The 17,050-nt window shown below is 41.8% G+C and overlaps 1 protein-coding gene across 2 annotated transcripts in view; it reads left to right on the top strand.

Moving 5' to 3' along the window:
- Positions 1-17,050, top strand: part of TPK1 (thiamin pyrophosphokinase 1) — a 321,987-nt gene that overhangs the window by 137,361 nt on the left and 167,576 nt on the right. For both annotated transcript variants that reach the window (XM_049816398.1, XM_049816397.1), the window contains one exon: positions 15,888-15,960. In XM_049816398.1, coding sequence (XP_049672355.1) covers positions 15,888-15,960 — 73 coding nt within the window. The remainder of the gene's footprint in view (positions 1-15,887; positions 15,961-17,050) is intronic.

The raw sequence follows: 17,050 nt of genomic DNA, 5'->3' as shown, positions 1-17,050 counted from the left end.
GAAGGGAAGCTGGTGGATGTAGTTTTTCTGGATTTTGATACTGTCCCTTCCAGCATCCTTCTGGACAAGATGTCCAACTGTGGGATGAGCAGGTAAACAGTGCGCTGGGTGAAGAACTGGCTGACCAGTCACCAGTGCTGTTCCTGAGGGCTCAATTCTAGGGCCGCTTCTGTCCAATATTTCTATCAGTGATCTGGAGGCAGGACTTGAATGCACGGTTAGTTAAGTTTGCTGATGATACTAAATTGGGAGGTGCTGTTGACTCTCTTGAGGGACAAGATAGATTGGAGCAGTGGGCAATGATTAATGGGATGAAATTTAACAAGTCCAAATACCGGATTCTGCACCTAGGAGTGAGTAACGCTGGACAAGTATAAATTGGGAGGGGAGTGGCTGGAGAGCAGCCCTGCGGAAAGGGATCTGGGGGTTCTGCTTAACATTAGTCTCAACAAGAGTCAGCAGTGTGTGCCCTGGCAGCCAAGAGGGAAAATCGCATCCTGGGGTGCATCAAACTCAGGCAGAACCAGCTGGTCAAAAGATGTGATTATGCCACTGTATTTAACGTTGGTGCAGCCTCACCTTGAGTATTGTGTGCAGTTCAATTTTAAAAGGATGTTAAAGATACTTGAGTGCATCCAGAGGAGTGCAACAAAGCTGGTGAAGGGGCTGGAAGGCATGTCCTCTAAGGAGTAGCTGAGGACATGGGGTTTGTCTAGTTTGGAGAGAAGGAGGCTGAGGGGCGACCTCACTGCTCTCGACAGCTTCCTGAGGAGGGGTCGTGGAGAGGGAGGTGCTGATCTCTTCTCCCTGGTACCCACTGCCAGGACGTGTGGGAATGGCTCAAAGCTGCGTCCATCGGGGGAGGTTCAGACCTGACATGAGGAAACATTTCTTTATTGAGAGGGCCATCAAACCCTTGACAGGCTTCCTGGAGAGGTGGTTGATGCCCCATGCCTGTCAGTGTAGAAGAGGCATTTATTTGGACAGTGCCCTTAATATCATGCTTTAACTTTTGGTCAGTCCTGAAGTGGTCAGGCAGTTGGACTAGATGGTTATTGTAGGTTCCTTCCAGCTGAAATAAATTCTTTCCCTTCCCCTTCCCCTTCTACTCCATTCCATTCCACTCCATTCCATTCATGCTTGGCTAGGTAAAGTATAGGCAAGAATCTAGGAACCTGCATTTTGTAAAATTCTGTAAATGTTGAAAATTCTTCTATCCATCAGCCCTTCCATGTACCGACATCAGCCAGAAGTACAGATGAAAAGAAATCACTCTTTGGTTCCACAGCCTGGCCTCTGGAAAAGCTACATTGGCTCATTAATGCTCCAACCTGTGTTTCTTGGGCTTTGGACCTGGCTGTAGTCCCGTGGCTGTGAGAGGGGAGCTTATGTTCACCACCTTCCTCTCTCTCATGGGCCTAGATAAGGCAGATGGTGTTTTAGAAAGTTAGGGAGCCATGTTGCCAAAAACAACATGGTGATGGGATCCCCCAAAACCTGCTGTGGTGTGAACTGCACCAACCATTGCCACCACAGAGAGAGAGTAGCTGTGCCGCACCTCTTAGAGCTCACCGAGCTGAATTTGAAGGTGGGAATGGTCCAAATCTTGGTAGCTTTCTATCAGCATGTAAGTAAAAATTCCTGTTTGTTACTAGCTGACTGGCTGTAACTAGCTGCTGCAGGCTGCTTTTGCATCTGAGCTTAACCAGGTGTTTAACAACCTAAGATTTAGGTAATGGTTTTGCTTTCAGAAATACAGTTCTCAGTTAATCTGCAGGAGAACTTTCCGTTCCTCTCTGAGGACAATTAAAGAAGTCATGTCAGAGAGAGTTTTTCTGTCATTCCAGTAAAATAGGGGTCGCTTACCTCATTATCAGGCAGATGGGTGTATTCCTCCCATCTTTACACACTTTTCAAAAACTTAGAAACCTGTGAATTAATGGCCTACCAGTATTAAAAAATATGGAAAAAATTATCTAGTAGTGAATTTCACACTGAAGGAATGGGACACACTGTCATCCAGACCTCAGCCTTCTATTAAATTACATCTCTAATGACATTTACGTTACATCATGTCACCTGTACTGCTCTTCGGGCTACTCTCAGAGCATCTCAATACACACTAATTCAGACTCACCTTAACTTAACTCACCTGTGTCCGTCTTTTTGGAAGCATTTCTAATGCATCCGCTCAGAGTTCTCCTCTCTGTTCTTGAAGTGTAGATGGCTGCAGACGGCAGCAGGGATATCAGACCTCTGAATGTCTTCCCTGAGGAACAACTACTACCACCATATATATAAAAGGAATAGCTTTTAATAAGAGCTCATCATTGCATTTCTATTATTTATAGGTAGAACTGTGTCCTTAAGATCTATTTCTGGTTCTAGTTAATTAGTGTGTTGAAATCTAATAAAAGATTAAATGAAAGTGGTAATGACAATAATAGAACTTAGTAGGATAGCAGTTAAGGGTTTTATAAATATTTTTTTATCATAATAAATTGTGAAATTGATACTGGGGTATTGTCAAAAATTTCTTAGAATAAGCAGGGCACCAACAGCATCAGAGTTTACATCAGTAGGTTTTTTTCAGCTACTCTGCTTGATAGAAAATTACTTGTACAGAGTCCAAGATGGGGGCTCTTTGGACTATGCACTACTTACCCAGAACGAGATATTTTCTGTCTGAGAGTGTTTTTAACCCACATAGACAAAAAGAGGGAAAGGAGGAGGATTGGGGAGAGAAGGGATTGAGAACAGAGAAATCTGTAATATCATGTGTACGTTTGTAATGTTTCTAGTGCCTCAGTCGTGTGCAGTTTTTTTCTGTGATTGCCATTTATGAATAAGCACTAAATCTACACATATCCCTGCCTGGATTTGATATCTGTCAGGTAGGTAGTTATCTAAATGCTCTCGTTTGTGCTCTAAATACTATATTGAGAAGTGACAGTAAACTAAATGCTGCAGATACAAGCTGGAGGGCTGGCTCAGGTTCTCTTCAAACCTTCCCTCCACAGTACAATTTCCTTGCTTTTGGTGAAACATTAATGACGACAGCCATCTTAAGCCGCAGACAATAGGAGTTTGGTTGATAGGTCCCAGCTACAGTCTGAGTATTAAAGACTTAATGGTAGCACATGACTACTTGCTTTACTGAAAACATACTGTAACACCCTAGTCTGATTAATGGATTGGGTGAAGTAGACAGACACACACTGTATTGGGTTTGCATGGCAAGGTTTTGCTAGCAGGGGACCTTCTCCTGTGAGAAGCTGCTGGAAGCTTCCCCGACAGAGCCCATACCAGCCGGCTCCAAGTGGGACCCATTGCTGGCCAAGGCCGAGCCCTTCAGCGACAGTGGTAGCGCCTCTGGGAGAACAGACTTCAGAAGGGGAAAAAAAAGTTGTGGCAGGGACAGAAACGGCAGCCAGAGAGAGGAGTGAGAACATGTGAGAGAAACAGCCCTGCAGACACCAAGGTCAGTGAAGAAGGAGGGGGAGGAGATGCTCCAGGCGCCGGAGCAGAGATTCCCCTGCAGCCCCTGGTGAAGACCCTGGTGAGGCAGGCTGTCCCCCTGCAGCCCAGGGAGGTCCACGGTGGAGCAGATATCCACCTGCAGCCCAGGGAGGACCCCACGCCAGAGCAGGTGGGTGCCCAAAGGAGGCTGTAGCCCTGTGGGAACCCCGCACTGGAGCAGGCTCCTGGCAAAACCTGCGGATCTGTGGAGAGAGGAGCCCACAGAGTGGGTTTTCTGGCAGGACTTGTGACCCCATGGGAAGCCCGCGCTGGAGCAGCGTGCTCCTGAAGGACTGCATGCCGTGGAAGGGACCCATGCTGGAGCAGTTCATGAAGAACTGCAGCCCGTGGGAAGGACCCACATTGGAGAAGTGTGTGGAGGACTGTCTCCCATGGGAGGGACCCCACGCTGGAGCAGGGGAAGAGTGTGATGAGCCCTCCCCCTGAGGAGGAAGGAGCGGCAGAGACAAGGTGTGATGAACTGACCCCAACCCCCATTCCCCATCCCCCTGTGCCACTGAGGGGGAGGAGGCAGAGAAAATGGGGAGTGGAGTTGAGCCTGGGAAGAAGGGAGGGATGGGGGGAAGGTGTTTTAAGGTTTGGTTTTATTTCTCATTCTCCTACTCTGATTTGATTGTTAATAAATTACATTAATTTTCCCCAAGTCGAGCCTGTTTTGCCCATGATGGTAATTGGTTGAGTGATCTCTCCCTGTCCTTATCTCGACCCACAAGCCTTTTGTTATATTTTCTCTCTCCTGTCCAGTTTAGGAGGGGAGTGATGGAGCAGCTTTGGTGGGCACCCAGTGTCCAGCCAGGGTCAACCTACCACACACACACAGTTAAGACTGTTGTATCTGAAGCTGGTATTGTCCAGGAAACAAACACAGCAGCACAACAACCACTGCTATTTAACTACTCTACTACCAGTCTCGGAGCCATTTTAGAGCTAGCTCAATTTTACATACGCTTAAGTCAACCAAGTTTGTAATGTAGCCTTGGAGACCCTTCACAGTGCCCTTCTGATTTCTCTTGGTCGTGCTTGCACTTTCTTGGGGTTTTTTTGTGGGGTGGTTTGTTGGGGGTTTTTTTGGTAGCAAAGATTATTTGGAAAATTGCTGAGTTTTAAATGTAGTATAATATAAGAAATTAATTTTACATCCTCTTCCCATCTGCAGAGTCTGAATTGTGTACTTAAAAGCATAAATCTGCTTCTGAGCATAAGTTTGTATTGAACTTCTTGTGGGTTCTGACTCGTCGGCTGCGTTGCATGTAGCTGTGCTGGTTTCAGACGGAACTGATGCTGAGCTTCCCTTTCCCAGAGAGGAGAGCTGCTGGTTACATGTGCTGAGTGAGGCTGTACGTGTGCAGGTTGAAGGATTGGGACCTACTGAGGATTTTAACACGTGGATGCACGTTCTTGGTGCTTGTTAGCAATTTCTGTAGTTAAGACTTCCCAGTGGTAGATGTCTTCTAACGTGTTTTGAAGGAAGCATTATTGCAGACATCTTGCAGATATTTGCTGCCTTGATGTATTTGCTGTTAGTTCTTTCTCAAGAGTTAGGACTGCTAAGTCTGTACCAGAGATAAAACCCAGGGCAGACTCCTGTGATTGTTATGATAGCTGTTGTATGTTGTGCTTAGGATCAGTATTTCTTTGGTAAAATAAGTTTCATAAGCTGCAGGTGAAATATCAGTAGGTCAAATGTGTACAGTATGGCCTTGGTAGCCACTACTCAGGTATGAGAGAATGTCTGACAAGAGATGGCCTGCTTCATGGTTTTAATATTTAACAGCTGTGGGCTAAATTATGAAATAATTAATATAAACTAGATCTTCAGCTTCTGTAAGTTATCTTGGCTCAATTAGCTGCTGGTGAGTTACTCCAGCATTAGACAGTAGCTGAAGATGGGAAAAGATTGTACCTTAGGAGTATCTCTGCGACAGCTGGTACTTTCAAGGGGGTGAAGGAAGGTCTGAGCAACAAGGACTTCGGGATTTGGCATGATACTTTGGCCAGTGCAGAATTTGTGGTTTTTCCTCCTAAGGAGCGTTTCACACCCTTACACTGGATACCACGGCTGTGTAATTGCTCTCTCCCCTTTTCAGATAGGCCATCCAGGGAGGTGCTGGGAGCTTCCCTGTGGTGGTGATGGCTAAGCTCAAAAAAGCCCTTTTCTTCGGGAGGCGTTGGAAGCTGTGCTGGCTGCCAGGAGGAGGATAAAGCTAAAGGAAGACAACAGCAAGATTAGCATGTTTCCTTGCACTCAGGACAGACAGTATTTGGGAAAGCAGACAGCCCATATAGTGGTCAGGGTGACACTGCCACACTTTTCCTTACATGTTATTAGGTTCCTTACATGTAGGTTTGTTCACTAATGAACAGCAGAAAGAAATAAAAATCTAGGTCAGGCAAGTCACTGTCAACCAGACATCCTTTTGCATCTATTAAGGTGCAGAGCATAGGTATGAACTTACCTGTTTATTTTAGCAGTTTAAACATTTTACAGAAGAAAACAGCAAGAGATAGCTGATTTTTCATTAGCTCAACACATTTTGTCAGTCTCTCAGTCTTTGTTCCTTATAAAACACGGGGAAAAAAAAACCCCTTGCTAGAAAAACTATTTCAACTGAGTACATTAGATTGTGATCGGGAGGTGGGTTTTTGTTATACAGGAGAGTTGCAGCTGTATTTTCTTTCTTAACTTCATCCATATGTCAGATAACTATAAAAGAGGTTTTTATTCTTTAATTAGACCTTTATCAGAGGCAGTTCAATTGTGGCTGTGCTCACCAAAATGATTTTTTGAAAGATTTCTGAACTTACTGAGAAAGAGAGAACCGCTTATGTCTGTTCACAACTGTAAACTTGTTGACTTTGCTAACTAAAATATCCATACTGGTACTTTGAGTCTGTAGAGGTGGTGACACTGTGAGGAGGCGAGGATGGTAGGACAAGGATTAAAGTGAGCTGCAGAAGCCTTACCCAGCAGTGATGCTCCAGGCCACTGAAGACGGGGCCACTGCTACATTAAACACTTTTCCACCAGTTTCTTAAGACCTCTTGAGGCCAACCTTTCACCTTTGCGATTAATACTAACCTTGAAAGAATTTCTATTAAACATTGCAGTATGTTGTTGTCTAAATCACAAGTTCCAGAAAATGAAATTGGGTCGTACATTGTACAGCTACATTGTGTAGAAATGGGAGAATACTCCCTTGAATTAATCTGATGCAAGTGAGGGTGCTTTTTGGTAAAGGTTACTAAGCATCACATAGAGCCCAACTCTCATTTTGTATGCGCATTTATCTTCTGCTATCTCTCTAATTAATGCTTCTGTGCTGTGTTGGGCAAGAGGTGCAAGTACCTTTTGAAATGCTAATGCTCTGGTGGAATATCCTGGTTCTCTGTCAGCTCCGGAGAAGCTGCAGCAGAGGTCAGCAGCAAAAGTTTTAATAAAACTTCTGCCTCTCAGTGACTTGCCAAATTCCAGCCACACAGAGACAACAGACTTCAAATGGCTGTCTGCTGCTATGTGTCTTTTCTCAATTCCTTGCCGTGTGGGTTCACATTCCCACATTCCCTAAAAAGATTAAGTGATATGTTTTGTTCCTCTGTGTAGCCCAAGTGTTTTCAGGATCCTCAGTGCATTGTTTCTCTGCAAGATGTTACATACCTTATCAGTGTAAGGGCTCAAAACCTGCAGAAATTTTATTAATATATTTGAGGCACTCAAGGACATCTTCACCAAAAAAAAAAAAGCAAAAAAAAAAAAGCTGGGGGTCAGAAGTTTGCTCATTTGCTGCTCTACATGCAATTAGAGTCCAGGACAGAAGGACATTTTCATTAACCATATGGGAGTCAACTTTGCCTTTCAGTAGTTGTGTTGTCATCAGATATTCTGGTTTCCTCCTTAAGACTTCATGTCTTCTGAGTCAGTGGTTTTTAATAAGTTTTTGTGTGGCAGTTCACCTTTTATGGCTGGTTTTCTTCCTTACAGATAAGTGTCAAGATGCCTCTTTTCTGGCCATGAAACAGAAAATTAATCTATAAAATGATGTGTACATGGAAATCAGAAAAGAAAATGCAGTCCAAAGAGGAGAAGCATAATTAAGACTTTTGAAAACCTGCAGATTTCTCCTTGCCTGCTTGGAACAGGTTGCTCAGTAAGGGGATAAATCTCTTGCACTTGTGAGTCGTTGTGTAGAAAGGGCTCTAAAGGATTTCTACTGCAAGCTACTTACTGCAGTTTCAAGCCCTGAAGAAGCAAAGGGCTTCTTCAAACTCAACCTCTCCTGCATAGGTCATCTTCCCTGTTTTCGGAAGTACATAAACAGATGCTAAATTCAGGGGAGGTATTTAAGGTACTCAGGTGAGAATAAGTAAATTATGGAAGCAAGGAAATCCCATGTTTTACATAATTTACATGTAACTGCTTACTGTTTGATTGTGCTTGACTTTTAAGTATTCTTACTGGTGTGAAAGTTCACAGAAAGGACACGTAGAGTTAAAATACTAGTAATCAAAACTGACTTTTAAAATTGTATAATGAGTTTTCAAGCCACGCTGTAAGGGTTGTTAGTAACTATCTAATTAGGAGGAAAAAATATGTGTGGTTCTAGCTCTTCTGGGAAAGCAGAGAAATTGTTTATCTTGTCTTGGAAAAATTTTTTTCTCCCTTGGAGCAGCAAAATCCAACTTTGGTGACACTCCATGAAGGAGCCCTGAGCCTGCTCTGGTTTTTAGTGCTGCCTTTTTGAGACTAGTATCTAAATCTCAGTTTGCATAGTTTGTGACTGCTTCGATTTATGAATACCAGGTTGTAGATCCCATCCCTTTGATTCCTCACATGCAGTCTAAAATGTTAATAATGGACAGTTTACCTTTCTGTAATGGCTGGGTTTCCTCAATTTATAGGGCAAATTCTGCCATCTGCTGCTTTGACGTGAAAAGAGGGAAAACAGTTTTGGGTGTCTTGTCAGCCTCTGTCTTCTCGGTCAATCATATACTCTCACCTGTTGGAAGGAGTCCTTGTTACATTGCTCATCTTCTGTCCCCTTTCCTCTGGCCTTGTGTCCTAGGAGACTAGAGTCTGGCACTTCTGGATGAGTACTTATGCTTCCTCAGCTTTCAAAATCATGTTCTCATCAGTGACTCCTGCTGAGGCACCGGTGCTTATTGTGCCACTGAATTAATATGCTGTCCTGAGCCATGCTGCCCTGTGCAAGGATGAAAACTCAGAGCTCGGCCCCCTTTTTTTCTATTCCTTTTGCCGAGGATCCAACAGCAAGCCATGGTGCTTGAGCCTGTGAGATGCTGAGTTTCTTCTGAGGGGTGCTGAATAGTTTCAGCTTTAACTGGCTCTAGGGTGATGGCAACAACATTGCATTCATGTATCCTTTATTTTAAGCAACACATTAGTCTGTAAGTAATAAAAAAGAAGCCACAGGTACTTTGCAGCAGTCTCTGGGAGTTGCTTGTTCTGTGCACACTGGGCTTTTCCCAAAGTACTTGTACTTACCTGAATACAGGAGGGTGTTCAGCACCGTGGAGAACAAGTGAGCAGTTCTTAAATCTTGGAGCATGGCTTTATTTTGTACTGTATTGATTGTAACTGGAGAACAGTTTCAAATATTGACAATTAAAAAGAAAAATGCAACAGTCGTAGCTATCATTAACACTTTTCTTTGTCACTAAGGGATAAGGTTTCAAGGCAGCTAAGGGATAAGGTTTCAAGGCAGGGCGTTAGCTGCTTGATTTCTGCTAATGATAATGATAATGGGAGCGAGTTGGCTGTCCTCTGCAGAAGATGTCCCCCTGATGTGTACTTTGCATAGCAGTTTGAGCTGAGGGTAATATGTTCTCCAATTTATTTCAGATATTTTTTTATTATTTGCAAGGTGACACTGCATACCAGGCAAGCATAAATGAATGCATTATTGCCCTCATATCTTCACACACTTTTATCTTTTTCTTTAAATCATAGCGTTTGCAAATAAAATAACACTTTTATGCTCCCTAACACTAAGCTTTTTAAGAAGTAAGGAGAAAAGAGGCTGTTCTTCAAGGTTGCCAAATATTACCAAGTACTTTTAATTACAGAGCTACCTGACTAATCCACAGATTTGGTAACAGTCTGTGCAAAGAATTCTGGCAGGGTCACGTGAACCTGTTATCTGTGTATGGACTGATGTATGCATATGCTCGCTTTCTTCGTTAAATTGGGGTCTGCAGTACTGTTGTTGTTTGTCCCCCTCCCCCCTTTTTTTAAAAAAATCTTGTTAAATCTCACCTGGATTTATTGTAATGTACAAAATGTTGTTTGGGAATTATGTTCTGTGTAAGCAATTGCATGATGAACATTAGGGTTTATTAAGGTCTTGAAGATGGCATGGGCAATTGGGGTATTTTTGTTGTTTCTGAATTCATACAGCAACTAACACAACATCATTGTCAGTCCCACCCTGATACAAATATTATATAGTGATAAGGGAGGCTTTGTGGATTGAAGTAACTGTGATGTGAACCATGGAGTCTGAAAAAGTAAGCTAGCTGAATTCAAGAGAGCCTTGATTGGGAAGTAGAGGGTGGAGGAAGTAAGGACTGCGTTTTAGCTGTTTTTTAAAGGCCTGATGATAGTAATAAGTTATGGAATCCTTAGCGTGATCTGTTCAAGATTAACCAAAACAAAATGCTTTTTTATGGTCCATTTGCAGTTCTTTAATTGTATTGGTATTGAGTGTTTGGCTTCTGAGGTTCAGGCCTGACCCTTACTTGTGGTAACCTTGCAGGTAGTACCGGGAAGGTATTTATAGATTGAACAGACATTAACTCTGAATAGATCTTGCAATCTGACATTTCTCCTTTCCCCAGGAACTCACCTCTGAACAGCTAGATGGGACATCTAGCTATGCTGCTTTGAGACAAAATATGTGTGGCATATACTTGTGCTGTACCAGTCTCTGGGAGTTAAAAAGACACTTTGATCTTCACATCAGTTAACAGTGTACTTTTGACAGATTTAAACAGACTTAACACCTTTCTGATGAGAACAGCCCTCACTCATCCTTCTAGTCAAGACCGAGTCAGGAGGGCAAGCTGAAAGTGCATCTTAGTAGTTAGCAAACATAGATTTGGGGGCAATAATTTTTGTTTGTTGGGATTTTTTGTTAAACTGCGGTTTTAATATTTATCATGAAGTCATGCTGGAGTGCTTTATCTTCTGTATTCCCAACTACTAGATGCTTATGAAAGTCAAAGCTGACTTTAGCTCATGGTAAGTCTGCAGCATTTTATCTTCACTGTATTTTTTTCTACTGGGAAGTAGCCTGTGTGTGTCTTCTAGTCTGGGGTAAAAGACAAGGGTTTAGAAATTTATTTTTGGTAGTGAAAAAAAAGCATAGGGAACCGACTCTGCTCCCTCGAATGATACAGCTGCGACACGTACGGCTTCTCTGCGTGGGATTGTTTTCTGTGCCATAACTGAAGAAAGCAAAGGGTACCGCAGATACTGCCTTTAAATGTTCGTGTCTCTGATGTTAACATTTGTTTAAAAAAGGTTAATTGCAGGCAATTGTGTGCTAAAGGAGCTACATCACAAGAAAAGTCAATAGTAGTAGGAAACTAACTTTGAATTCATGATAGAACTGAACAGTTATGCCAGAGAATTTATTTAAGGAGGCAGCACAGTTGTTTTATTATAAACTGCTAAAGTGCAATGTGTTGGTGTTGGTTTTTTTTCTTTTTCATAACTGTATAAAAAGGCATATTTACCACTTCACACTGAATTAAGAAAGTGAATGAATAAAGAACCAAGTATTCCGATGTTTTAAATTTAACATACTGTTCATTAGTGTTGAATACTTAAAAAACCCCTGCTTCTTGAATTAAGCTGTGTCCATTAGATGGGTTTCTTGAAGGCAAGAGGCACAGTTGTGCTTACTTAGCATGAGAACCTCAGAGTTTAAATAGCTTCTATTTATTTTGTAATCTGTGTCTATGGTAAGAGTCAATTACTGTTTTATGGTACTGGTGACTAAAATTTCATTAGTGTATCTTGAAACTATGGCAAACTTGCTAGAATCTTTTTTTTTTTTTTTTTTTTTCCTGCTCTCCAGCCCAGCATCCTGGGAGTTCATAAAACTGTTGAGTCAACATTCAGCCTTTATCCAATTTGGATAAATCCCCTAGCTGGGATCCATCTCAAAACATCTGAGAAATAGTGCTGTTTTTTCTTGTTAAGCTAGCTAAACCTTAAAAGGTTTCATATCGATACTCTGTGGGGTTTTTTTTAAAATGTTATATACACGAAACATAAGCAGTCTGCTATGGAAGTGCCTTCAGGTCCTTATCTGAAAGCAATTCTGGCCCCTCCTGACTCCATACTCATTTTGGGTGGATGCTGTATGACTCTAGAATACCCTCATGAGAACAAAAACCAAACCACCACCAACAAAAAGCAACAACCTAAAGCCAAACAAACAAACAAAGAGCCCTTAACCCCCCAAAAAGGAAAGAGAATGAGGAAAGAAAAAGTGGTTGGCCCAAAGCCTCTGAGGTCTTTTTGTTGCTCAGTGCCTGGTGTTATGCTGCTTGACAGCTCTAGAAAAGGCTTGGTAGACTGATCTCAAATGAATTTTGTATTTTTGGTCCCATTAGGATTATGGAGTTGGCTCACTCCTGATAAATGTCAGTGTAAAGCAGCAGAGAATCAAGCCAGCTGAGCTGGTCATGACCTTGTATGCATAGTGATAATTAATAGCTAATGAGACTGGTAAGACATGGTTCTGAAATGCAGTAGGCTGCATCATCTGGACTATTTAGAAATTAAAATTTTTAATTGCACTTTGAAAAGGAATTAAAGACATCTTTTGCCTTCATGGGCAAAAAGATAACCTCCTTCACTAAAGGATATGTGCCATATATGTCACTGAAATATGTCATCTTCAATGCAGTTATGCTACAGAATAAGAATTATTCATGAATTTGAGGTCAGAGGGTAGGAAGGCTATGGGTTAGAATAATGTAATGCCTGTTCTTAATCCCATACTTTAAATAACAGCAGCTGTTTCAAATTTTCTGGAAGGGCCTTTCTTGTTATTTTTTCTGACATAATTTCTTCCACTCATGTCCTGGTTTCAGCTGGGATAGAGTTAACTGTCTTCCTAGTAGCTGGTACAGTGCTATGTTTTGAGTTCAGCATGTGAAGAATGTTGATAACACACGGATGTTTTCAGTTGTTGCTCAGTAGTGTTTAGACTAAAGTCAAGGATTTTTCAGCTTCTCATCCCCAGCCAGCGAGAAAGCTGGAGGGGCACAAGAAGTTGGCACAGGACAGAGCCAGGGCACCTGACCCAAACTGGCCAACGGGGTATTCCATACCATGGGACAGCCCATCTAGTATAGGAACTGGGGAATGGGGGCGGGGGATCGCTGCTCGAGGACTAACGGGGTGTCGGTCGGCGGGTGGTGAGCAATTGCCCTGTGCATCATTTGTACATTCCAATCCTTTTATTATTGCTATTGTCATTTTATTAGTGTTGTCATTATCATTATTAGTTTCTTCTTTTCTGTTCTATTAAACCGTCTTTATCTCAACCCACGAGTTTTCCTTCTTTTCCCAATTTTCTCCCCCATCCCACTGGATGGTGGGAGAGTGAGCGAGCAGCTGCGTAGTGCTTAGTTGCTGGCTGGGGTTAAACCACGACAGCTCGCATAGTATTAAGCCTGATGCGTGATTCTCCAGAGCGTGTTCTCCTGGACTAGTCTGTACTCTGGAGTAAATACAAAACTACACCAGAGCAAACAAATGAAAACCAATTATTACAAAATAATCTTAAATTACTTTAGTATGAGGGTTTTTTCCATATTTATCTCCCTCAACTATTTCCCTTTATATCAGCTAGTGCTAATCTTCTCTGAGGTTAGTCAGTCTAGGACAACTTTTCACACAATGACTCTGGTCATTTCTGGTGCTTCTAAAAGGGAAGGAGAAGAGAAGATGAAGGAATTCTTCTCTTCATGTACACTAATGTGAGGCTTAGACTTTTTAAAAAGTTGAAGTTCCCAGCCGCAATTCTTTGTTCTCTGTTAGTCACTTCTGTCTTTGTGGTGGCTACAAGTGAACTATTTAGAGAGGGTGTTTGGAAAATGGAGGTAGTGTTTCCTGGCACAGGAGACACGTTCAGGCAGTGTAGCCAGGAGCCCTGGCAGAGCACTTGGGAGGTGCAGCCGAGATTCTTGTTTCTTTTGCTTGTAAACATTCAGACAGAACTTCAGCTAGCTTTTATTATGTAAGTGGTTTTACTGTGGATGAGAGCAGAAGCTGTACAGGAGCATTTGATTCTGAGAAGATACTTTTTTGGCCAATTCTGCTCCCAGTTATGCCTCTTGAAGCAGTCAGGAGAAATGGTTGATTATTTAAAAGCATGGCAGTCTGTAGTTGCTGTAGAGAAAAAAATGACAAAGACACTTTTGGATTTATGTACCGCATTTCAGTAAGATAAACAACCTTAAGACATAAGCTTTTTGATCAGAGTGGATGTGTGTGTCGTACCAAGTTGGCTTCCCGTCACAACTGGCTGTTGTTCTTCCTATCCAACCTGCTGGGTTGCCTCCATTCAGGGCCATCACTGGAACGCCTAGGGTGAGTTTACTTTTAATGGCTTTGTTTCAGTCAGGAAGAAATGAAAGGAAAATAACAAATTGAAAGAGAATACCTGTAGTTTTTTAGGCTGCTTGTATTCAGTAAATATTTCATTGGGAAACTTGTGGAAAGGTAAAAAGGCAGCAATTTAAAATTTAGATTTTGAAAACGTGGTAATTTTTGTAAGTTGAAAAGGTCAGTCTCACAATGAAGGAGGAAATCTAATTTTCTGTTTTGTTTTTGCTGGGTTTGAACTACACTGACTTGGGCATATGAAACAGAGCACTGAAGCGTTTAAACTTCTAGTTCAGTTCTGTGCCCTTGATAAAACCCAACGCAGAAAGGATTGCCCTTCTGCCCACTGCAAGTATGGAAGCATCACTTTTGGAGAGGTTATTTTTAGAATATATCCTTTTATAACAGCCTCAGTAACAGCAGAGAGCAGTGAATTTGAAATGCCATAGTTGCACATGAACTAAGTCACAGCAATTGTATTCACCAGCTTCTGGTGAAGCAGCTTTCAGTTTTCAAAGAAAACGGTGGCCAGTGACCATGTGTCTCTTTTGAAATCTTTGAACAGAGCCAGAACATGAGATTTTTATAAGTTTTACTGATGTGGGGAGTTTGTAGACCCTGCAGCGTTCTTCTAAAGTCATGTGGAAGAAAAACACATCCCAATATGCTTTGCCCAATTCCTCGTAACTCAGCTTGAGCTGTAAACTAATTTGCTGATGAGTTCTCATACCCCTCGTAAAGTATATTAACCTTGGAAAAGAGGAGCTATGTATTTAATTTGTTATAAAACACTGAAATCACAGCTTTAATTTCAAAACTCAGTTCAGCCTTATCTATTGAAACAATGGCAACCTTGACCTGTTTTCTTAGCTGCTGCTTAAAATTCCAGGAATTGTGCAAGATGGAAAGCTGTGTTTCTGGGGTGGGGTGTCCAAAAATGTTCTTAAACTGTTCTTGAAGTTTCATTATGAATTTTATAAGAATTTATACAGTAAATATTTTGAAACATTCTGCAATTAAAAAACAACAAGCAAGTTGAGTTAAATATCACAACACGATTTCTATGTGCTTTGCAGCAGTATTGCTGTACAAATGATGCTTAGGATATGAAATCAAATTCGTACACATTTTGTACATCCAAGATATGACTTAAAAATCACTGAGCATTTGGCTTCCATATTTTGGGGGGAATATTTTAATAAACAAGGAGAAGACCAGAAAAGAGATGACATCAGTAAAAACTCAAACACAAATCTTTGGAACATTTGTGGCATACCAGCTGTCCAAGAAGCATCATCATCGTCGTCTCCTTCTGACAAATGATATCCACCAAAGCTTGATGTATAGCACTCAGATATGCTTTTTCAAATACTCTGCTGACCGAATGATACATTTGAAAGATATTTGAGAATTGTCTGTCTGGAACCATGCAGATACAAGTCTTGCCTTACTGACCCAGGGACATGTATAAGCATCTAAGCAATGAGTGGCTCCCTTAGCAAAGAAGGGACACTAGATTTAGCAGTTTCACAGTTCATCTGTTACCTTGTTTTGTATCACCTCGTATCAACTCTTAACATGCTTTTAACTAACTCTTATTCCCTTGAGAGATTAATGCTTGTACCCCGTAGCGCTCTTGAGAAAATAAATATTAAATGTAGTAAGATGGATTAATTTTTCATTTCACTGCTCATTGCTTTCCTTTCAGCTTCTTGCCTGATTACATCAGTGGTGATTTTGATTCCATTCAGCCTGAAGTCAAGGAGTACTACAAGGTCAAGGTAAATTAAATCTCTTTGATGAGTTTGTGTGTATTAGAGCATTGTAGGATCCAACCCATTAGTGAGCCCCTTGGTCATTAAGTGATTCTGGCTCCATTGGTTTCTTTGAGGCGTCAGTTGTGAAGCACCTTACAAGCTCAGATGTTGAGCTCTGCGTGACACTGTACTAATGCTTAAAGTAAACACAGGAGGTGTGGTACTGCCCGAGTCCGGTGTAGGGTGCAGTTTCATAGCACCAGCTCAAGAAATAGATTGTATGTTGCTGGAGATTATAGCAACTGGAAACTAGGTTAAAACTTCCTGAAAAATCTGTGACTTCTTTTGCTTAGTGAGATACAGAGCAATAAGATTAACCTCCTGTGATTCCCACATGGCTGGCACCCACAGACTTTCTAGAGAGAGTTTCTCTGTGTGATTTTTGTGTGATACGACTTTACCTTTGTAGCAGGAAGCTGCAGATGGAGACATCTATCTCTTTCATCATCCACTGAAGCATTGAATTACGCCCTGACTACTTCTACTTCACTAGTGGAGTGCCCTCCTTAATGGGTTTTTGGACAAATTCCTGCATACATTAATTTATTCCCAGTGTAGCCACCGTGTTTCCAGTGATCAATATAATTGTAAACTTGCATTTCTTGGGTCTCAGGCCTCAAAGTTCTGCCTTTAGCTGACTATTTGGTATTTAACACTTCACCTGCTTGCATGTAAAGGCTTTTGGACTGAGCACAGTGCTTTACCCTCACGTCTTGGACAGCAAGTTTCTGCAAATTCAGAGTTTGCCTCAGTGTGCCAGCTTACCTTTGCAGCAGCCTGCACTTGCAAGAGCAATAAGTGTTTGATCCTTGTGAGCTAGTGGACTTGGAGGTCTGTCATATGTCTGCTGCTAGTTCAACGTGTGAGGCTGAAATTTGACTAAAATCTTCCCTGATGGACTCGGGATCAAATGATTAGAACACAAGCTTTCAAACTGTGAGAGGAGGGCTGGAGGAGTGTGTAGGACTAGGTTTTAGTCCCTCTCTGAGCACTGTGTGATTTTTTTTTTTATATTTTTTTTTGCCATGTTCTACCTCATTGGTTAGAAGGAAGA

The sequence above is a fragment of the Accipiter gentilis genome, chromosome 14 (genome assembly GCF_929443795.1).
Source record: "Accipiter gentilis chromosome 14, bAccGen1.1, whole genome shotgun sequence".
Classification (NCBI taxonomy): domain Eukaryota; kingdom Metazoa; phylum Chordata; class Aves; order Accipitriformes; family Accipitridae; genus Astur; species Astur gentilis.
The sequence above is the reverse complement of the archived record's forward strand: the minus strand, read 5'-3'. Positions and strand labels throughout refer to the sequence as shown.